At 39.2% G+C, this 24,622-nt stretch overlaps 1 protein-coding gene across 8 annotated transcripts in view; it reads right to left on the bottom strand.

Annotated features, from left to right (window-relative positions):
- MSRA (methionine sulfoxide reductase A) overlaps window positions 1-24,622 on the bottom strand; it is a 455,631-nt gene that overhangs the window by 369,702 nt on the left and 61,307 nt on the right. The window contains exon 1 of one of the 8 annotated variants that reach the window (XM_042983558.1): window positions 9,729-9,772. The exons of the other annotated variants lie outside the window; for them this stretch is intronic. Coding sequence (XP_042839492.1) covers window positions 9,729-9,744 — 16 coding nt within the window. The 5' untranslated portion in view covers window positions 9,745-9,772. Of the gene's footprint in view, window positions 1-9,728; window positions 9,773-24,622 lie in introns of those variants that run through there. 8 annotated transcript variants of the gene reach the window in all.

Raw genomic sequence — 24,622 nt, 5'->3', positions numbered from 1 at the left:
GAAATGAAAATCAAAACTACAATGAGATAACACCTCACACCTGTCAGAATGGCTAAAAGCAACAAAACAAGAAATGACAAGTATTGGTGAGGATATGGGGAAAAAGGGACACTCATGCACTGCTGGTAGGAATGCAAACTGGTGCAGCCACTGTGGAAAACAGTATGGAGGGTCCTCAAAAAGTTAAAAATAGAACTACCCCAAGATCCAGTAAATGCAACTACTGGCTATTTATCCAAAGAATATGAAAGCACTAATTCAAAAGGATACATGCACCCCTATGTTTATAGCAGCATTATTTACAACAGTCAAGATATGGAAGCAGCTCAAATGTCCACTGACTGATGAATGGATAAAGAAGATGTAGTATGTATATATACAATGGGATATTATTCAGCCATAAAAAAGAATGAAATCTTGCCATTTACAATGACATGGATAGAGCCAGAGAGTATAACACTAAGCAAAATAAGTCAGTCAAAGAAAAATACCATATGATTTCACTCATATGTGGAATTTAAGAAACAAATGACCAAAGGGGAAAAAAGAGAGAGAAAGAGACAAATCAAGAAACAGACTTTTAATTATAGAGAAAACAAACTAATGGTTATCACAGGGAAGGGGGTGGGGGGGATGGGTTAAAGAGGTGATGGAGATTAAGGAGCACACTTGTTGTGATGGGCACCATGTGATGTATGGAAATGTTGAATCACTACATTGTATACCTGGAACTAATATAACACTGTATGTTAACTAACTGGAACTAAACTAAAAACTTAAACAATATAAATATAGTTATTTCACAAAGAAAAACTAAAACATTGTGCAATGGAGTCCATTTTGTCTGTCGTCTTCCTCCATTTTATCTGGCTTCAACAACTTTGACCTGAGACACAATCCCACTCATCAGGCAGTATTTATTAACTTATTAATTATAGGAACCTTAGATTCCTACCCAGGAGATAATCTTCCAAGACTAAAAGTAGCATAATTTCCATGGTTTCCTTTCTTTCCATTTAAAGATGGATAAATACGGAGCTTTCCTCCAAAATCTGGCTGAGTTCTGTAAAAAACCTGACCCTTGGTGCCTTTATTAATCTCAAATCATAAAAGCTGTGGCAAAGGCATTTTGAAAAGAAATATAGTTATCTTACTATAAAGTGGCCAAAAGGCTCTAGTAGCCTAATGGAGGTTGAAAAATTGCCGTAGGTAGTAACATGTATTGGTATCTATTTCTGAGAATGAACTTCTTGTCCTCATTAAATGATGGCAGAGGTTAAGATACTGCATCATCTATTATATAATACCTTTGTGGATCAATTGATATTTTGAACAACCAAAAATGTTTAGGAGGAAGAACTTTCATTAGAGACATTCAGATGACTTTGAAGCCCACAGAATGTTATGTATCATTCAGTGTCACTCAACGGTTCCCTGCTTTGCCTTCAGAATCAAGTTCAAGCTTGTTAGCCTGGTAGCTGGGGGCCTTTATGACCTGGTTCTCCAGCCTCATCTCCCACCATTTTACTTCCCTCCAGCAACAGCCAGCAGTTCTAGACTGTTTGCCTCTCACCTTAGTACCACAGTACAGGTTATTCCCACCCTTGGAATCTCCCCACTTCTCACCCCTCTCTGCTTAGCTAACTCCTACTCCCCCTACAAGGCTCAGGCCAAGTCTTTGACTCTCCAAGTTCAATTTTCTATTAAAATTTTTACCTGGGCCTCCCTGCTCCTGACCCTCAGCCCCACCATGCCAACCCTGCCAACCCTGTGAGAAACCCTCTGACTGAGCCTTACTCACCCAAATGTCCCAGGATCCTGGGCTATACAGAGTGAGCATACAGTAAACTTTTTTGAATGAATGAGTGATATCATGGAACTAATGAATGAGTGATATCATGGAACTGATGTTAAGAAGAATGACAACTCCCACAGAGTCAGGTTTTCTAACAAGCTGTCCCAAGTAGTACTAGATTCAGATCAAATGAGAGGTGTGAAAAGGCCAGTTCTCCACCTACATCAGGAGTAAGCCCAACCACCCAGTTGTATGCTCTCTCCTAGCAAGGATTTAAAGTTTAACCAGGAAAAAAGGGGCACCTGGCCCACACATAAGGAAGTAGGATGAAGGAGGAAGGAAGTCTCCCAGGTGGTCAAGGACCTGAGAGCCCAGCCCCGGAGGACAGACCTAGCCAGAAAGCTGCCCTCTGCTCTTCAAAGGCAACACCTGGCAGCCTTCACACACTCTAGAATGTTCTGGCACAATGACTGGACTTGTCCTCAAGATCTGGAAGACTATCATGGTAAATCATCTAAAATCATTAATGACCAAGACATATCAACAAGTGGTTCATCAAGTAGATGGAAGTGGTGATTTGCATCAAAGGCTCTTAGTTCAATTTTATACTTTCTTTCAATCTTACAATTTAGTATCTCAATTTAATCATAAAGTAAATTATCTTCCAAAATAATAAACATTCACTACCTTTCTAAATAATAAAATATACTTTCCCAGCACATAAACCAATAGCTTTATTTTTATGCTAGAATTGATGTGATATTACATGTCATGAATTATTCATGTCATCCAATTTAATTCAATTATTTTTATTGAATTCATATCTAATCCATAAAAATGTTTAACTCAACTTAAAAAATCATCTCTTCACCCTTGAGTAACAGATTTCTTGCAAAATTTCAGGAAAGATAAGCATATATTTGGTATTTGAAATGGCAAGGCATATTATAATTGTAATGATGAAAGTAATTTTAATTATTTAACCATACATTCTGTTCTATCTACTAACTGATGTCTCATAAAGGAAAACTTTTTTAGTACCAAGTAGAATCACAGAAGCAAGAAATGAGTCTTAGTTCCAATTATGGCACCAAGTCACATTTGGATTTTCCTTAAGATTCACAAATATAGCAGGCAGATGCCCTCTTAAATGGGAGCAGATACCTTGCCCAACTAAAAGCATACATTTTGTGCCTAAAGAAAAGATCTGTTTGTCACAAAGAAATCAGAAAGGGGTATTTGTCTTTCTCCATCTGACTTACTTAGCATAAGTAAATCCATCCCTGTTGTAAATGGTGAGATTGCATTCTTCTTTACGGCTGAGTAATATTCCATCTCTCTCTCTCTCTCTCTCTCTCTCTCTCTCTCTCTCTCTCTCCCTCTCTTTCTCTCTCTCTCTCTCACACACATACATGTACACACACACACACACACACACACACACACACACACACATCTCCTTTATCCAATCATCTATTGATGGACACTGAGGTTGCTTCTATATCTTGGCTATTGTAAATAATGCTGCAACAGAGGTTTTTTGAATTTGTGTTTCCATTTTCTTTGGATAAATACCATAATTCCACTAATATGTGGAATCTTTAAAAAAAAAGGAATGGGGGGCACCTGGGTGGCTCAGTCAGTTAAATGTCCCACTTCCACTCAGGTCATGATCTCTCACAGTTCAATGAGTTAGAGCCCTGCATCAGGCTCTCTGCTGCCAGCACAGAGCTTGCTTCAGATATTCTGTCCCCCTCTCTCTGCCCTCCCCCACTTGTGCTCTCTCTCTTAAAAATAAATAACACTTTTTTTTAATTTAAAAAGGAATAGACAAACAAACAAAAAAAAGAAGAAGAAGAAACAGACCCATAAATATAAGGAACAAACTGGTGGCTGCCAAAGCCGGGAGGAATGGGCAAAATGGGTGAAGGGGAGTGGGAGGTACAGGCTCCCAGGTGCGAAATGAATAAGTCATGGGGATGAAAGATACAGCAGAGGGAATATAGTCAGTGGTACTGTAATAGTGTTGTATGGTGACAGATGGTAGCTACACTTGTGGCGAGCACAGCATAACATATAGAGTTGTTGAATCGCTAATGTTGTATACCGGAAACTGATGTAACATTGTGTGTCAACTATGCTTCAATTAAAAAAAAATTTTTTTAAGAAAACAGAAATCAGAAGGTGGACACCATCATTTCCTTCCTTAGTGAAAAACCCTTTGAGGGTCATGCACCTTACCTACTGACCTCCTTGGAAGTGCTCCCACTTTTTCCGTGTTTTTACCACCCACTTCTCCATCCCAAATCCTGGCATTATTTAAGAGTGGTCTCAATGTCCCCAAAGAAGACATTGGAACCCCCTTGCCTCTAAGTTCATAAATGTCTTCAATTCTATTGACCTTCATCACCACTTATACCACACACATCTGCAGCCACACCTAAGCCAAGAAATCCTCCTGTCCCTGCAAATGTCAGTGAACCATTGACCATTTGGTTCATTGACCAATGAACCATTCTCTGACCATACCTTCACAGAACTTTCTCTCTCTCTCATCACACTTACTCTCTAACTTCATCAAGACTTCCATTCCCTTGGCGTCACTATGTTCTCCAGATCCACTAACATTCCTAATAAGACTACACATCACAATTCATCATGAAAGTCAGTTTTTTTTCTTTAACAATCTGGATGTATGTTTTTCTCACATATGTATCACACAATGTATTCATAAGGAATAAGCTCCAGCAGCTCAAGTTCTTTTCTGGTAATACACACCATGCTTCTGCGTGCAAGGGAGGCGGGTGCTTTAGTTGAACCCAGGTACCTTTCCCTTTGGCTTTCTTCTTTTTCTTATTTTTTTTCCATGCATTTCAGGAAGCTATCTTGGTTCTTAGAGTGTTTAATAGGCTGTCTCTTGCTCTGGGAAACATGCCGTCTCTCTATCAAAATTCTTGGCAACAACCTTGTCCTTAACTTGTTTGTTTACAACAATGCCATAGTAACACTTGTGGGCCATGTCTTGGTTATCTACAATATCACCTTTATTGTGGATTCACATGTATGTGGCCAAAGGAACAACTCTGTTTTTAAAAAGCCTAGAGAACGTACAGCAAATACCTTTTTTTCCTTTATGTTCATCATTTTGGCAAATTACTAGAATAGGATGATTCCAAACAAAAGGCTTAAATCACTTTTTGTCCCAACCTCCAACTCTCCTTTAAACTTCCTCCATACCTGCCCCACAAAATCCCACACCTAGAGGAAGAGGAAGTCACATAGTCATTTCGGTTGGTGCCATGAAAAAGTCATGGTCTTCAGCCTCAGGCACACCATCAGTCCCACCCAGAAGTCCTTCTATATGCCTACAGTGAGCTCCCTCTCTACTCTCCACATTATCTATTTCAAACCTTCTTCACCCTCCTCAAGCACCCCCCTCCTCATTTCAGTGTCCACTGGTACCTCACAGAAAAATCTAGAAACCATCAAGAAGATACTGTCTTAATCTTGCCCACTATCAACAAAATTATCTGTGTCAAGATCATCTTTACTGCCAGGTTCAAAGGATAAGGGACTGTCTTATCTATATCTATTTCAATGGCATTTTTAAAAAATGTTTATTTAAACATTTAAGGGAGAGAGAAAGAGAGAGAGACCAACCATGAGCGGGGAAGGGGAAGTGAGAGAGGGGGACAGAGGATCTGAAGCAGGCTCTGTGCTGACAACAGAGGGCCCGACACAGGGCTCAAACTCAGGAAACATGAGATCATGACCTGAACCATGGACACCTGACCAACTGAGCCACCCAGGAGCCCCTTCAATGGCATTTTTTAAGTGACTAATTTTTATTATGTTTTTCCAAAATGTTTGATCTGATTTTAATGCAAACAACATCTTATTGTTTTATACTTCCATTTCATTGGTTTGCCTAATACTGTATATATAATTAAATTGTGTAAATTTAGTAACAAGCCCAACTGACATAAAAAACATTTGAGAACAAACACAACAGACTCTTGGTAAAGCATAAAAATTACAGAAGTACACAGATATACAGAGACATAGCCTACTAGCTAAAAACATTGCATCTAGCAACACATCAGCCACAACAGTTAAGGAGAGAATAAGGCTTATCAATTAGTACAGTGAGTCTATTAGGTGAAAATCAGTCAAGAGAGCTTCCACTGTCATATTCTGTCCTTTAATTATACAATTTTTTTTTACATAACCATCTTTTCCACTATAATCTCTCTGAAGAAAGGTTCTGTGCCTTCTTGGTATACTAAGCAAATCTAGTACAGTTTCAAGGAAATTACAGATTTTCAGCAAATGTTTTGACTTGAATCGAAATGAATTTAATTGAGGTAATACTGGCTAAAATATATCAACACCCAAAAAGTTGTAGATGCATGTTTTGTATGACTGAGTCATACAGAGAGAAGTAAATCCTTAAAGCTTGGTGTCACTTCCCCCTTTGTACACATTCCATAATGCTAACAAACCATACACTGATTGGCAGGTAACAGGTCTTAGAGAGCGAGGCATCTCTTCCAATTAGCAGAGAAAGCTCTTCTTGCTGACACACTGTAAAGTCTATCTCCTTCCTATCTGGTACAATTACAAATTCATTGTTCCATTGTTTAGAACTCTCAATGTTTCTAAATACTATGTTCACTTATGCCTAATCAGTTCCTGTGCTGGATACTCTACTTGCTCTTTCAGAATCACTATCCACTATTCTCTGCCCTATTTTTGTCCTGTATGGACCATGCATTAAGGGCTCCCTTGATTTCAGGCTTCTGATTGGGTTTGGCCAATGAGAGACACTAGCAGAAGAAGGTACAATAGAGAAACTGTCTAGAAGTGTATTCCTCTGGCTCTATCTCCTTTCCAGGCCAGAATTTGGCAGTGGTTGTGTTCCTCTACTGAAGGGCACAATTGCTGTGGGGTGATCCTCTCTCCTACAGCCACAGTTCCATTCTCATAAAGCCTCCTCCTCTTGCCCCTCTTTGGATTTAGTAGCAGTAAAGTTGTTTCCAGCTCCTGGGTGCTCTGCCATCTCCCATTGGTTTCTTTTAGCCCTGCCCACCACCTTTGTAACCAGGCCTTCATTCAACTTTCTCCAATTATCCCTCTTGACCCTGACCAAGACAGTCCCTTTGTCCACTATGCAGAGAGATAATTCCAAGGCTCTACTGCTCTCAGTACTCTACTCCAGGCCCAAATTATAAAAAGTCTTCACTCAACCCCACCTCTTCTCATACCCTAATGCTGTTCTCCACTGACAACCTGGTACTCCCCAAGAATCAAACACAAGCCTCTATTAGAGCACTCAACACTTTTGTGACATATTTCTTTGAATTTTTTTCTCTCCAAAAGGACAAAGTTGTATATTAATCACCTCAGTACCCGAGTGCTTATCAGAGAACCATATACATATAGAAATACCTTGCCAGGGGCGCCTGGGTGGCTCAGTCAGTTAAGCAGCCAACTTTGGCTCAGGTCATGATCCCGCAGTTCGTGAGTTCGAACCCTGCATCGGGCTCTGTGCTGACAGCTCAGAGCCTGGAGCCTGCTTTGGATTCTGTGTCTCCTCCTCTCTCTGCTCTCCCATGCTCATACTCTGTCTCTGTCTCTCAATAATAAATAAACGTTAAAAAAAATTAAAAAAAAAAAAAAAAAGAAATACTTTGCCATGATTGCTTTTCCATGCTAGAGTAACTCCACACTTCAATCATTTAGTCCACTACAAACCACTTAAGTGGTTCTAACTTAATCACTGTTCTCTGGGGTTGCAACAGAAAACACCTTAACCAAATCGACTTCATTATCTCCTCTAGATCCTAAAGAAGGTGACTCAATGAAGACTTAACAAGCTCCTACAGTGTCCCGTCATCATCTTGTTCACCAACAATCATTTTCCTTCAACAGACACCCATTCATATTTTATTATGAACACGTGCATTTTAAGGACAAATTACATAGCAATATTAAAACATACCAGAAATAATATCCAGGACAATGCATTTCCATGGAGTTAATAGCTACAATTCACTATCATGCTCTCAGAGAGTGTTTGTATAGATACAAACTATGAAATACAAGGAGGCAGAACAAGAGCCTACCCAGGTGTACAAGAGCTAAAAGCCACACTCCAGGTCCTTCACATTCACAGGGGATTCCAGAGGCCTCAGAAATAGGGGGAGTTTTCCTTAACGGTCTCTAGAATTCACCTTTATGAATACTGACATCGTTCTAGAGAGGGCCAAACCAGCCTGGGCTAAGCCAGAAAAGCTAATACTCTTGGCACCAATGACTTTTCCCCAAAATGGTCCTGCATCCCTGCTGTTATAGCACAAGCCCAGATGCCAACTCTGCCCCTGGGGGAAGGGAGAAGATTGGATTAAAGCCTTACAAAAAGGGTAACAGAGGAGCTGGTTTCAAAGAATGTGTACAAGTTTACCAGTCAGTGAAAATAAGGGAGGTAAGTCTAAGCAGAGAAAACAAAGTACTAAAAGCACAAATGTAGCGAAGAACATGGAATTTGGGAAAAGGGAAAAAAAAAATTCAAACACAGTATATGGGAAGACCTGGGAGATGAGTATATCAAGGTGGCATAGAGCTAGAGTATGAAGAAATGTGAGTATCCCGCTGAGGAATATGGACTTTACTGTGGGGAAAATGGAGAGCCACTGGAGGTCTTTGAAAAGAGAAGTGATGATTAGGCCCATAGTATTAATCAGTAGGGTTATAACATCTCGAGGTAAAGACAGGTATTCTATGATTATTTATGCCATCCAAGGGCCTTTACACATAGTTGGAACCATGACTTACATATCTTTGTTTCCCCTTAGCATTTCCCATAGTTCTCTGCACGCTAATACTCAGTTGATGTTTGCTGAATAAATGAATAACAGAGTCATTACTATGAAGTTTTTCCTATAATCAAGAATGCATACCCGTGACTAATTGTACCTACCAAAGCTATATAGGCAATGAAGTGAAGACATTACTCCAAAGCAGGAGTGAGGAATAAGAAAAGCTAAAGCTAATATTCAAGATCTGCCAACCAACAGTAGCTCGGGGGATATAGTTAAAAGCCAGTACAAATAAAATAACCAGAAACTCACTAAAATCCTGTAAACACTTTTGATTTGGTGTCTGTGTCTTTCCTGACTGATGAAAATTAAGTATCTCCTCAGAGTGATGAAGTGCTTTGTATGTTTTTGTTTATGTTCAACCTTTGGTATCTTCTGATCAAGACGGAATGTTATATTTGTGTGAATTCAAGCAAGAAGGCAGGGACCCAGGATTTTTCTTTATTGTGGCAATCAGAGATTCATTCATGACTGAAAATGACAGCAAATTTGGGTTTTCTCTGACAATACTTCTAACTGGTTCATCAGAGCAAAGAGAGTCCAAGTTATCAAAAATTAAAATATTTTAATACTAGCAAGTAACATTCACAGCTATCAACAAAGAGCCTGGGTAAATGGGCAAGCACATGTATTGATTGTACTCCCATTACACCATCAAATTATTGATTATCCATATGTATAAGACACTTCACTGGATTAACAAAGATATTGTCCCAACAACTAAAATGCATTCTAATACCCAGAATATAGAAACTTACATTTATAGAAATCTAGTCTCTTTCTCCACTCCCAAAGAGAAGAGCCAACAGTTCACAGTTATTCAGGACAGCATAGCCCACGGTCCCCTTTCTATGTACATTGTGGCTGGCCAGCATGCTGGGTGAGAGCACTGTGCAGACCCAGCCCAAGGGAAAGCTGTGGATTTTCCCCAACTATCTTTGGTGCTCCTTCTAGGGACTCTCTCCTCTCTTTCTTTGCAATCCTTCTCTTTAAATGCCCAGTGCTCTCTCTGGTCCCAGAGAGCCCTCTTCTCTAACCTCACCCTCTACACTTACCTATCCTCTGTTCCATCCTTTGTCATTGCTCTTCCCTTCAAGACCAACTTGGGAAATCAATCCCCAACAAAGTAGAGACGCCTAATTAGACGCCTCATAAAGTCCTACAGAACAATCCAGTTCTAAAAGAGAACTCCTGAAAGGCACCTGGGTGGCTCAGTCGGTTAAGCGTCCAACTTCGGCTTCGGTCATGATCTCACGGTTTGTGGGTTCGAGCCCCACGTCAGGCTCTAAGCTGTCAGCCCAGAGCCTGGAGCCCGCTTTGGATTCTGTGTCTCCTTCTCCCTGCCCCTCCCCCACTTGTGCTCTGTCTCTGTCTCTCAAAAATAAGTAAGTGTAAACAAAAAAATTTTTTTAAGACAACTCCTGGGATATACAAGACAAATTCCAAGATAGAAGTTCAGGCATTATTCAGCCAGAGTTATTTTGGGCAGCTGTGAATATTCAGCACCCTCAAATTATTTCATGAGGTAAACCAACTATTTTGCTAATACAAAATACAGCCCAAATAGAACTTATTCTTGTTTTAAACTCTAAGATGCCTACTTCCACCTGAGCAGACCTTGCTCCAGTCTCCTTCAGGATCCTAAGCTTATAACAATGGCATGTTATCACACTATATCAAAATTATGTATCTGTCTAGCCTCTTGCCCCCAACAACCTGTAGATACATTTTTAGTCTCTGTACCCTAGAGCCTAGCACAGTGCTCAGCATACAATAAGTATGTTTTCCAATAACTGCCAGATGAATACATTTTTACTCAATGTGTAAAGTTAAGGAACTATTTATTATTTGGTGCACTAACACTGTGATCGAACTGGTGTTTTAATGTCATTAGTTGCAAGGATGGTTCTTTCCTTCTTTGACATGCAGCTTTAAGCCATATGTCAGGACAGAAGAGAGCAAAGGTACTATTTCAGCAGCACTGAATTGTAGCAGTGGCTCTAACTATGAACTGACACTTCCTTCCCCTCTAAGCCACCATGGGTTATAGACTAAAGACATGTGCAGGACCTAGGGAATTGCAGCTCTTCTGGTCCTACTGTCCCCACCACATGTTGATTTTTTTTTTCCAAAACCAAAGACTCTATCGTTTTAAAAACTGGCACAGTTTGTATCTTTGTATATTCTCTATTTATTAATTCATTCCTTAAGGAGGTACTGGGTGTAAGCTATGTTCTGCTCTAAGTGTTCTAAATGCTGGGGAATCAGGGGTGACTAAGACAAAATTCCTGTCCCCGTGGGACCAGTCCAGATATCTCAAATTCATCATACAGATCTATGAGGATTCCCCTAACCATGAAATTGAACCTCTTGTCTTCCCAAGAACTGAATAATCGAATACAGGTTATGGTATCAATTTTTTAGAAAACTCAGTAATGTTTCTGACTACTCCCTCTATCAAATCAAATCGGATTAGTCACTGCATGCATTTCCTAGGGCTGTGATAACAAATTACCACAAATTTGGTGGCCTCAACACAGAAATTTATTCTCTTGCACTTCTGGGGGCCAGAAGTCCAAAATCAGGGTCTCAGTAGGGCCATGGTCCCCTGAAGGCTTTGAGAAAATATTATTCCTTTCCTGCATACTAGCTTCTGGTGTCCCGGTAATTCTTGCTATCCCTCTATTTATAGCTGCATCACTCCAGTCTCTGCCTCCATCTTCACATAATCTTCCTTCTCTGGGTATCTTCACATGATCTGTCTTCCTTGTGTCTCTCCACATGGCCTTCTGTCCCATGTGTCTTTGCATGGCTTTCTCTGTATCTCTGATCTCCCTCCCCTCCCACAAAATCTAAACCCCACATGATTGCAAAGTCTCTTTTCTAATGTCTATGGATATGTTTTTCCTCATAAATATTTAATCCATCTCTATTTTGCTAGAAGGTGTGAGACAAGAACATAACCTCACTCTTAATATAGTTAGCCAATCGCCATATCACCATTAATGAAATTATCCATGCTTTCAACTCTGAGGATACAATGTCATTTTTATCTTAAAATAAATTCCTATCTAAACTGGGTCATCTTTTCCATCAGCCCATTGGCTTATCCCATTACTAAAACCACACTGTTTACTAAGTTTATAGTAAGTTTTAATATCTCCTGTATAAGTCCTCATCTTCATTGGGTGTTCTCATGCATTTATTTTTTCATCTGAACTTTGTAATTCTTTTAGTAAATCCTTCAAAAAATTTTTCATTGGGATTTTTACTGGATTTATATTTCATTTGCATATGAGATTTTGAAAGAATTGACACCTTTACAATATTGATTCTTTCATTAATGTAAGGTTTCCCTTATGCCCCTTAGTGGAGTTTTATAGTTCCTTCATATATGTCCTTTCTTTAATTTCTTTAACTCATTCCCTGGCCCATCACTTCATTCAACCATCTACTTGCCATCACTCTCATGCATAAGGGCTTTCTTTTTCCATGGAGCCTCCTAGAAAAATCCCAACTATGGACCAATGCAAGTTCTCAGCTTCAGTCCAAGTTCTTCAGCTTGAAATGAGATACCATTTCATGTGCACTAGTTTGGTTTCTACAGTCACTTCTGGCTGAGTGGGGTATTAGGCTGTGCAACATGACTGGATAGTGCCACTGGCTGGACTCCATCTTTAAGCAGGGCTGCAGCAGGGCTTTCCGGTTGGAAGGGAAGTCAAGCTCTTCTCTGCAATCAGGTGGGGTTGCAGACTATGCCCCAAAGTTGGGTGGGTTATAGGCTGGGGATGGCCAGGTAGGCTGCTGGCCATGCTCTGCTGTTGGGCAAGGTCACTGGCTGAGCTCCTTGATTGGAGGAGCCCTCAGTTATATCCTGAAATTGGGTGGGTCTAGAGGCTGGGCTTCACCGTCAAGCAGGGAAACTGTCCAGGCTCCTTTACTGCATGGGGCTGCAGGCTATGATCCGAGAATGTGCAGGGTCTCTAGCTGGACTGCCTGCCTAGGTGAGGCGATAGGCTATGCTAAGCAGTTGAGTAAGGCTGTAGGCTCTGTTCTGATGCAGGATGGGGTTGTAGGCTGTGCTCTGTTCATTTTGTTTCCCCACCTCTGACACATAGAGGTGCTCCCAAATGTTGAGTGAGTAAATGAATCCTCCAGGCAGCACACACTTCCTTGTACTTGAGCTGATATCTACCCAATCACACAATTCAACCAGTGGAACTACCCTGCCATGGAACAAAGTCTGTGACCTTGCTCAACCAGAAGTAACTGCAGAGTATAACTAGTTATCTAGCTATCTCACCTGACAATAGCCAGCAGCTCTGCCAGATCAGGAAGCCCACCCAGTGGCCCCTGCCTGAGTGTGAAGGCAAGCCAACAGGCCTATCCAACCACATAGCCCAGCCAGTGTCACCCTGAGAACACAGGCAGAGACCAAAACAGCAAGCTCCACCTGCTATGAACGTTACCAGCTGACCTGTTCAGTACCCCAAGCTGAGCTAACTGATGAAGGTTTTTCCCTGCTGAAGCAAACCTGTAAAGTCTGAAAGTGGAGACTACTTATTCAAACGTGTAGACACCCATGGAAGGGATCAAGGATCACAAGGAATCAGATAAACATGATACCACCAGAGGAAACTAATAAAGCTTCAATGACTGACCCAAAAGAAATGGAGATCTATGAACTGTCTACCAAAGAATTCAGAATAATCCTTTAGAGAGAGAGAGAGAAACCAAGAAACAGACTCTTTTTTTTACAGAATACTTTCATTTATTTATTTTTAATGTTTCTTTATTTTTGAGAGAGAGAGAGAGAGAGAGAGGAGGGGCAGAGAGAGAGGGAGACACAGAATCTGAAGCAGGCTCCAGGCTCTGAGCTCTTGACATAGAGCCTTATGCAGGGCTTGAAGCCACAAATTGTGAGATCATGACCTGAGCAGAAGTAGGATGCTTAACCAACTGAGCCACCCAGGCACCCCAATAGACTCTTGACCATAGAGAACAATCTGATGGTTGCCAGAGGGGAAGTGTGTGGGGGGATGGGTGAAATAGGTGAAGGGGATTAAGAATACACTTATCATGAAGAGCACTGGGTGACGTATAAAATTGTTGAATCACTATTATTGTACACCAGAAACTAATATAACACTGCATGTTAACTACACAGGAATTAAAATTTAAAACTTAAATAAATAAATAAACAAACAGAATAATCCTCTTAAATAAGTTTGGTGAACTACAGAACACACAGACAACTAAACGAAGTTAGGAAAATAACACAAGAACAAAATGAGAAGTTCAACAAAGAAATAGAAACCAAGAAAGAAAGAAAGAAAGAAAGAAAGAAAGAAAGAAAGAAAGAAAGAAAGAAAGAAAATCCTAGTCCTGAATAATACAATGACAGAACTAAAGAATTCAACGGAAAGCTTCAATATCAGACTCGACCAGGTAGAAAAAGAATTACTGAACTGGAAGGTAGGTCATTTGAAATGATCCAGTAGAGAAGCAAAAACAAAAAGGAATGAAAAAGAATGAAGAAACCTTATAGGATTTGGAGATACCACCAAAAGAAACAATATACACATTATAAGAATCCAGAAGGCAAAAAAGGAGAGAGAGGGACAGAACAACTATTTAAAGCAATAATGGCTGAAAACTTCCCAAACTTGGGATGCAAAATGGAGATGCAGGTTCGTGCAGCTCAAAGGATTCCAAATTTATTGAACCAAAAAGGGCTACAATTAGACACATAATTAAATTTTCAAAAGTCAAAAACAAAGAGAGAATGTTGAAAGCAGCAAGAAAAAGTGACTTGTCATATTAGGGAGCCCCAATAAGACTATAAGCAGATTTCTCAGTAAAATCTTTGCAGGCCAGAAGACAGTAGAATGATACATTCAAAATATTGAAAGAAAAAAACCTATCATCCAATACTATCCCAGAAAAGCAGTTCTTCAGAAATGAAGAAGAGATACTTTCCCAAACCAACAAAAGCTAAGGTAGTTCATCACTACCAGATCAGCCTTTCAGGAAATGCTAAAAAGCATTCTTTGTATGGAAATAAAATATGCTAATTAACATCTTAAAAACATAGGAATGTGTATAATTTACTGGTAAAGGTAAATACATAGTCAAAGTCAGATTCCCTAATATTGTAATGCTGGTACGTAATTTACTTACAGCTCAGTTTAAAAGTTAAAAGCGAACCATATTAAAAATAACCACAACTACAATAATTTGTTATTGGATACACAATATAAAAGAGATGTAAATGGTAACATCAATAACCTAAAATGTGGGAGTCGGGGGGGGGGGGGCGGGGACGGGGAGAAATAAAAGTATAATGTTTCTGCAGACCAGAAACCATTGAAGTTAACTTGTTATAAGATTAAAATAGGATGCTATATTTTATGTAAGCCTCATGGTAACCACAAAGGAAAAACCTATAGTAAATACGCAAAAGAATATGATAAAGGAATCAAAGCATACAGCCACAAAAAGTCATCAAAACACACACACACACACACACACACACACACACACACAAACACACACAAAACATAGCAAGAGAAGAAACAAGGAACAAAGGATCTACAAAACAGAAAATAGTTAGTAAAATGGCAGTGGTAATTCCTTACCCATCAATAATTACTTTAAATGCAAATGGAGCAAATTCTCCAATCAAAAGACACAGAATGGCTGAATGGATTAAAAAAACACACCCAATGATATGCTGCCTACAAGAGACTCACTTTAAGGACACAGACTGAGAGCAAAGGGATGGAATAAGATATTTCAAACAAATGGTATCCAAAAAAAAGCAGTGATAGTTATACTTATATAGACAAAATAGACTTTAATCTTAAAATGATCAAAAGAGACAAAGAAGATCATTATATAATTATAAAGGGGTCAACCCATCAAGAAAATATAACAATTATAAATATTTATATACACAACATTAGAGCACCTAATTATAAGAAGCAAAATACTAAAAGAAGTAAAAGGAGAAATAAACAGCAACACAACAATAGTGGGAGCTTTAATACCCCACTCTCAACAATGGATAAATCATCCAGACAGAGAATCAATAAGGAAACTGCAGATTTGAACAACACTACAGACCAAATGTATCTAACAGACACATACAGAACATTCCACCCAATAATAGCAGAATACACATTCTTCCCAAACGTACATGGGACATTTTCTAGGATAGATCATATGTTAAGTCCCAAAACAAGTCTCAACATTTTCAAGAAGACAAAAAAAGATTATATAAAGTATCTTTTCTGACCACAATGGTATGAAACTAAAAGTGAGTAGAAGAGAAAAGCTGGAAAACTCACAAACACATGGCACCAAAACAACACGCTCAAAAGAATGAAACTGGACCCCATCTTATACTATTCACAAAAATTAACTTGAAATGGACTAAAGACTAAATGTGAGACCTGAAACCATAAAAATCCTAGAGGAAAACACAGGGAAAAAGCTCCTTGATATTGGTCTTGGCAATGATTTTTCTGGATATGACACCAAAAGCAGAAGCAACAGAAGCTAAAATAAACAAATGGGACTAGATCAAACTAAAAAGCTTCTACACAGCAAAGGAGACCATCGACAAAATGAAAACCTACCTATGGAATGAGAGAAAATATTTGCAAACTACATATCTGATAAGGAGTTAATATCCAAAATATATAAAGAACTCACATAATAGCATGCATGCATGAATGAATAAATGAATGAATGAGGGAATAACTCGATAAAAAACAGCCAGTGACATCTTTCCAAAGAAGATATACAAATGGCCAACAGGTATATGAAAAGGTGTTCAACATCACTATCATCAGGGAAATGAAAATGAAAACCACCATGAGATATCACCTTGCACCTGTTAGAATGGCTGTCATCAAAAAGACAAGCTATAACAAGTGTTGATGAGGATGTGAAGAAAAAGGAACCCTAACACACTGTGAGTAGGAATGTAAACTGGTACAGTGACTATGAAAAACAATATGAAGGCTCTTCAAAAAAAAATAAAAATAGGACTACTGTATGATCCAGCAATTTCACTTCTGGGTATATATCTGAAGGAAAGGAGATCACTATCTCAAAGAGATATCTGCACTTTCATGTTTATTGTAGTCTTACTTACAATAGCCAAAATATGGAAACAACCTACATGTCTATCAATGGACGGAAAATATCTATATATCTATCTCACAACAGAACATTAGTCAGCCATTTAAAAAAGGAAATTCTGCCACTTAAAACAATATAAATGGACCTTAAGGGCATTATGCCAAGTAAAATAAGTCAGACAGAGAGAGACGAAGTATGTATGATCTCACTTACATGGAGACGCTAAAACAAACAAACAATCCTCATAGCAACAGAGAGCAAACTGGTAGTTACAGGGTGAGGGGAGTGGTTGAGAGGGCAAAGGTGATAAGAGGGTACAAATTTCCAGTTTTAAAATAAGTTCCGGGGATGTAATGTACAGCATGATGACTATAGTTTACAGTACTGTGTTGTATATTTGAAAGTTGCTAAGATAGAACTTAAAAGTTCTCACCACACACACAAAAAATGGTAACTATGTGAGGTGATGAATGTGTTAATTAGCCTTATATGTGTTAACTAACATGTAACATCATTTTGTATATCTTAAACTTATACAATATTATATGTTAATTATATCTCAACAAAGCTGTTAAAAAAAAAAAAAACTATCCTCATCAATGCCATATATTCTGTGTTATTAGCCAGCTCAGGCTGCTATAACAAACATACCACAGACTGGGTGGCTTCAACAACAAACATTCATTTCTCACAGTTCTGGAGGCTAGGAAGTCCAAAATCAAGGTGCTAGTTGATCTGCTGTCTGGTGAGTCTAGCCCACTTTTCTGATAGCTATCTTTTTGTTGTATCCTCACATAGTGAAGAGTAGAGCAAGAGGAAGCAAGCTCTCTCGTGTCTCTTCCTATAAGGGTATAGCATTCTACTCTCATGACCTAATTACTTCCCAAAGGTTACTGCCCTACCTTCTAATACCATCACATTGGGGATTTGGCTTCCACATATGAATTTGGTGGGGTCGAGAGGACACAAACATTCAGTCCAACCCAGCCTAGGACCTGCCCTCTTTGCCAACTGGCATCTCTATCTCCACCCCTTATCTTCCAGAACATTCACCTAGCAAATATTTAGTGAGCACCTACTAGGTGAAGACACAGTTCTCCACTCAGGATACAACAGTGAGCAAGACCAACAAGGTTCCTAAACTCTTGTGCTGTTCCTACATTCTAAGTGATGGGAGTAGAAAAAGACAATAAACAAGTAACAAATAGATGAGCCACTACAGAGAGTGACCTTGTTGTGAATAAAATTAAAAAAAAAAAAAAAAGTGAAGGAGTGACTGGTAGAGGTGAGGGGCTGCTTTAGATAAGGTGGACCTCTCTGAAAAGGAGACTCCTGGGCTGAGACCTGGGGGATTCCAAGAAGTCAGCCATAAAAGTTCAAGGACAATAGTTTCCAGACAGAGGAAACGGTACCAGTGAAAAGCAATAATGAACTTGGCAAATTTGAAGAACAGAAAAATTTCCCCAATCTTCCAAAGTTAAGAAAGCCCCATAGCACTTTGTTTTCTCCATCATGGAATTTATAACACTATACTAGAATTGCATTTCCTTGGAATTTAATTAATTATTTACTAATTTAAATGTAATATTACTTTCAAAATTTAATAATTAATTGCATTTAATTAATTTAATGCAACTGGAATTGCATTTAGTTGAATGTCTTCCCCAACACACTGTAAGTTTTGCAAGAGGGAGCTTAGCACACGATAGACACTCAACAAGTATCTTTTCAGAAACTTTCCAGGTAGTTATAACTGAAAATAAAGGTTTGCTTCCTTTCCAATATTTGTATTTACTTCTTTATATTGTTTATGGCATAGGCTAAAATTTCTAAAATAAGGTTGAATAGCTATGAAGATACCAGGCATTTTATCTGGTCATGACTTTAGTAGGAATGTTTTTTTTCACCAAGGAATTGACATTGCTAATGACTTTTTATAGATACTCTATTGTGTGAAGAAAGTCACTTTCTAGATCTCATTTACAAAGAGCTTTTGTTTCTTTATTTGTAAGGAAAAGTAGATGTTGGATTAAATCAAATGGTTTTGAGTAACTATCAGGATGATCATAGAGCATTTTCCCTCTAACGAATGAATACGATTCATTACAATACTAGCTTTCCTGATATTGAACTATCCTTGTGTTTCTGAAGTAAACTCTACCTGATAGTGGTAAATTATTCTTTTCAAATAAGTAGGCAGTCTAGGAATGTTGATAAAAGCTGGGACTTAGGTATCAGAACTGACTGATGAATTAGAGAACAAACAAAATGCACATAAAGAAGAAAAAATCTATTAGGATTAATAAATAAACCTACGGACTGAGTCTTTGAAAAGAATAATAAAGTAGACCAATTGCCGACAAATCTGACCAAGAAAAAACAACAACCACAAAAATACAACATGAGGAATAAAGGCTGTATGCTCAGATGAAATGAGCCCAGCCAGTCTTCACTAAAGCCTCAGTTTCCCCCAGTAATCACAGAATATGCAGTCACTAAGGGCCGTGTGAGGCTTAAATGAGATGGTGTGTTCAAAGGACATAGCACACGGAGCACAGTGCTGGCTCCACTGAGAAACTAAAAGTTCTCTTTTTAAAACTCCTAACATCTTACATTTGGGCTTTTATCCTGACTGTCCTTAACAGGCTATTCCAATCTAATAACATGAGTAAGAACATGTTCCTTCTTTCCCTGTGTTCTGGAAGATTTTCATAACCTACATAATCCCAATGGCATTTTAGATCCTAATTTCTTAACAGCTTTCTCTATGCCTTTCATTATTCTTTACCTACTTATGTTCTCCTACCTATTTTAAAGGAGATTTTGGTACTTTCTATTTTCTTAGAAAATCATCCATTTAACCTAGTATTTTCAAATTACAGAGTTTGACATAGCACTCTCCTTGTTATGTCCTCTGTATCTGAGGTTGTGCATCTGAGGTTTACCCTACAGCAAGGACCTAACTTTCTAGGTCTTCAACAAAGTACACCACCTCCTTCCCACTTTACCTTCTAGAACTCCACCCATCACTCTATGCTCTAGCGCCCAGAACTATTTGCCAGGCCCCAGGTATCCCATGTAGTTTTGGCTCTGTCTTCACTTACGCTTTTCCCTGCCTGGAACCTGGAATATCTTTTTCTGGTTTCTACACTTGATACAATTCTACTCATCACTTAAGATCCGATTCAAATGTCAAGTTCATTGAAGCAAAGAATTGGTCATTCCTACCTCTGTAATTGGATAGCCCTTTTCTCATAACACTTCTCATGGGACTTCTCATATTGTGCCATAATGGTTTCTATTTCTCTGCACCTGGATTTTTAGTTTCCTTATGATGGACTCTACCTAGTTAAATTTCTTTTCCTTTTTTTTTTAACATCCTTGCTCTATCTAATCCTAGTACTTAGCAAAATGCCTGGCACATAGTAGTAGCTCAAAAATATGTTCTCAATCTTCCCTGGGGCACCTGGGTGACTCATTTGGCTGAGGGTCCAACTCTTGTTTTTGGCTCAGGTCATGATCCCAGGGTCATGGGATCCAGCCCCCCGTTAGGCTCCATGCTGAGTGTGGAGCCTGCTTAGGATTCTCTCTCTCCTTCTGTCCCTCTCCCCCACTCAGGTGCTCTCTCTCTCTCTCTCTCTCTCTCTGAAATACAAAAAGTAAAAATTAAAAAAATATATATATATATACATAAAATATATATACATACACACACACATATATGTGTATATATGTGTATAAGTATATATATACGTGTGTATATATATATATATATATATATATACGTATATATATATATATGTTCTCATAGCTCCTGAAACTTGTACTTTACAATTTGTGGTGATATATTACACACACACACACACACACACACACACACACACACCTATGTAATAGATATTTGGTCTTTCCCCCCACTGTGTTGAGGACAGAGATCTGAATTTTTTGCTCTCCACCGCATCCAGTTCTCAGCATAACACCTAGCACATGAAAAATATTCAAAACCTATCTGTTAAATGAGTACTGTTTAAAGGAAACTAGGTATGGCTGAATCTCCATTAGGCAACTATTTGAAAGAGAAATAGTATTAATCTACGGCAGCTTGGGGATTTGACATATTTAATAGAGATTTGAGACATCTTTATTCTAGAGCCACCTAAATGTGGTAATTAGGTGAGGACCCATAAGGAGGCTGAAGGACACTCTGCTATTTTCGTGGCACAGTAGCTTTTGAAACAATAGTATCCATGACATGGAACAAAAGCTTCTGCCTCATTCACTCCTTCAGCAAACATTTAGAGTGCCTACCTTGTGCCAGGTACCTCTGGAAAGACTGACCACTTCCACATTAAGATACTCCCATCCCAGTCATATTGCCTTCCCCTTGGAAATGATGCATGATATGTTCATGCTAAGCAAAAAAAAAAAAAAAGAAAAAAAAAAAAGAAATTACCAAGAAGCCTGTCTGATGGTCCCTCCCTATGATGTTTCTTCTTGCTACAGGAGAAGAGATGGATAGAGTTAACCTGGGAACCTATTTTATATACTTTGAGAGCCTAGCATCCCATTGCTTTGGTTTTTACAAAGTATTTAAAAAAAGAGACAAGATTAGGTGGCCCTATGAGAAAGAAACTATGCAGTGGTGTAGCATTGCAATGAAGGAAGGAGCCAGAGGGAGGTGGAATGATTTATGTTCACAGGCCACAGAAGCATTCCCGATGGCCCCAAATTTGTCATTAGGCACCCATTTAACATCATTCACCACACATCCGCATACCATGATCATACAGCCATGTAAGCAGGTACCAAGGCATGACAGAAGCCAGGTCAAGATGATCAAAGTGAATCCATCACAGCCCAGAAACACTCCTCCTGTCCCTGGATATGAGAGAAACTCTGTTGTCCTACTGGGGGAGTAAGATGCTCTATTTAGTCAAATCAAGCAAATAAGAAACTTTCAGCCTTGTTTGACCTCCGACTGGGACAGTGATGATCTGGCTTTTCCTGGCACCTGTCAGACTGCACCTGGCTAAAATGCTGCCCCCTGTTGTGCATGCCACTCCGTAATAAAGAAGTCACTAAACTGGAGCGGGTTAGAGGAAAGCCACGCAGCTAAATCATGTCATATATAAATGGTTGAATACAGAGGAATATTTTTCAAATGTGTGAAAGGCTGCCACATGTTGGAATTAGATTTTGTTCTGTGTGACCCCAAAAGGTACAAGGAGGATCAGCACATGAAAGTAATAGGAAGAAAGATCACAGCATCACAGCTTAATAGAAAAACCTACCAAAGATAGCACAGGTCAGCCAGCCTTGAAGAAAGCGAGATCTCTATTGTGAAAACCAAGACAGTCACTTGACACAGATTCTGCAAAGGAGATAGAAGGATCAGAGGAGTGGTTTTGCTGGATAATATTTAAGTTATTGTCCAAATATGAGAGGCATTTAAAAAAGTACAGGAAACAACTAAAGAGAATCTTCAAATACACTCATCCGACAATGACATGAGGGAACGGCGGTGGTTCTCATTCACACTGTCTCTCCTAACTAAACCGTTCACCCTATTTCTAGCCAGCAGTAACTTATTTGAATTTCTCTTTGCTCCAGACACCCCTGATATGAATCCTACTGGGCCTTCAAGAAGATGGGAAAAGAGGCTAGGGAGCAAGCCATAAATCTTGGCAATCCACATCCGTGAAAAAAAAATTACCCAAAAACAATTAAGAATTGAGCAAAATAAAGGGGGTAGGGGAAGAGGAGCCTGTTTCTATTAATATCTGAATAAAAAATATACTGAAATAGGCTGAATCTTGCTTGTTTCAAACCCAGCTACAAATAGATATTAACTAAATAATTGGGATGGTGCTGGAGGAAACAGTGTGGCCTAAATGTGGGCCTCGGTGACAGCAATGTCATAACACTGGGCAGGAGCTTAGTAAATGTCTGCTGAATGCGTGAATCATTCAGTGAGGCAGTCAGCCTTGGCCTCACATCCGAGGGCCAGGGATTAACTGCAATCTAGGATCTTGTGAATAAGAGATGATAGAACCTACTAAGGGCAAATGTGGTAAGCAGAACATTCCTAGAAGTATGCTGAAGTCTGAAATGATGGCAACCTATCTTACACTGGCCAGTGACGGTAAAATCCAGAGCTAGGTAAGGTCACGTTCAGACATGCTACCATTTCATCACATCCTGGACAACTCAACCATCGGCGAAAAAAGATGTCAAGTGAACGTCATGAAATTAATGACTTCAGCTCCTCATTTCAATTCTACGCAATATTTACTGAATTGCCATCAGAGACAAACTGTTCTTCAGAAACAGCATGATAGATTTTCAAAATGTATAAATTCAAACGCTAAAAGCACATAAGGAAACAGAAAGCATGTGTACACTTCAGCATTTTCATACTCCAAATATTAATTGAAATAACATTAAAATTAGGTGCTAGGGAGAGAAGGGTTAAAACTGATACATTGTCCAATGTCAAATGTGGTTCCTTTGCCAGAGTATTTATTTTAAAGGCAGGCACTATATGCATTTCATCTCCTGGTCTTAATTTGTGTTTTGCTATGCTCAACAATTTTAATGCCAAGAGGAAGAAACTAAGTAAGAAAAGGGAATGTGCTGGTCTGAACCTGGAGAGTTGATCTAATTGAACTGAAAAAATTAAAACCTTTCTCCATCTGTTCAGTACACCTGCTGATGGAGCACTACCACAGGTAGGGAGGAAACCCATCAGAGACCAGTTATAAATAGATTTTTATTTCATCTGCTAAAAGCTTGGCAGCCGAGGTGGGAGGGCTGCCCACACTGGCAGCCAGGCAAAAGCTCTGAGCTGCTTTTGTGTTTAGGTGAAAGGAATAAGGAGACAGAAACCAACAACCACAAAATAAAGTAAATTTCCCAACAACTCACTTGACAACCAACCAACGGTGATGAAGTTTGCTTAAAACATGTCACATGTTTCTGAGAAGTGCTGGGGAGATAAAAGATCAATCACACCCCCTTGTGAGGATGGTTCAGAAATCCCATGGGAAACACACATGTTCACCCATCACTTGTGAAGCAAAGTTTGTATGTTCCAACTTCCCTTGTGGCATTCATAAAATTAAATCAAGAGGGAGGAGCACACTAATAGCCAGATACTGCCAACTTCATTGACACACCGTATATTTCCGAGGAAAAGGTACTAAATGTACCAAAATGTGAACTGGAATAAAATATTTTCATGGAAAAGAGAAAAGAGCAGGCCCAATCCATGAACTGTCAGTCTGTGGTGAGATTATGAATGGTGAGAAGCACCACAGTCCCTCTTTGTAAGTGTAAGTCAGAGACAGAAACTCCTTGTCACACCCCCTTCAGCCTCCAGAATGGCACCTCACACCTAGAGGGCAGGCAGCAAAGACCAGCCAGTGGAATGAACCAATAGCAAGGGAAGCGACCGAACAATCTTGCTCTTGGAATAAGAATGGAACCAATGGATGTCTCAAGACAGGCCTGGTGTGAATATTTAGACCAGATACTTAAGTGCAAAATGTCAAAGATTATATTTCCAAATAGGACCCTTGAGAAGGGGGTGGGGGGAGAGAAAAGGAACATGTTTCATTTCACTGGGGATCGTGTATGCTTAGGAGAAACTTCCCGATGCCCTTCAAGGACATTAAGGATATTACCAACAAGATAATGACCTGCTATCCTGTCACCGCCAAGGACAACAAGAGAAATGGGATCGAGCCGTGGCAAGGGAAAATTGGGTTAAATATGAGGAAGAATTTCCTGACAGCAAAGGTAT

Source organism: Panthera tigris, chromosome B1, assembly GCF_018350195.1.
Source record: "Panthera tigris isolate Pti1 chromosome B1, P.tigris_Pti1_mat1.1, whole genome shotgun sequence".
Taxonomy (NCBI): Eukaryota; Metazoa; Chordata; class Mammalia; order Carnivora; family Felidae; genus Panthera; species Panthera tigris.
Note: the sequence above shows the minus strand (reverse complement) of the source record. Positions and strands in the feature narration are given on the sequence as shown.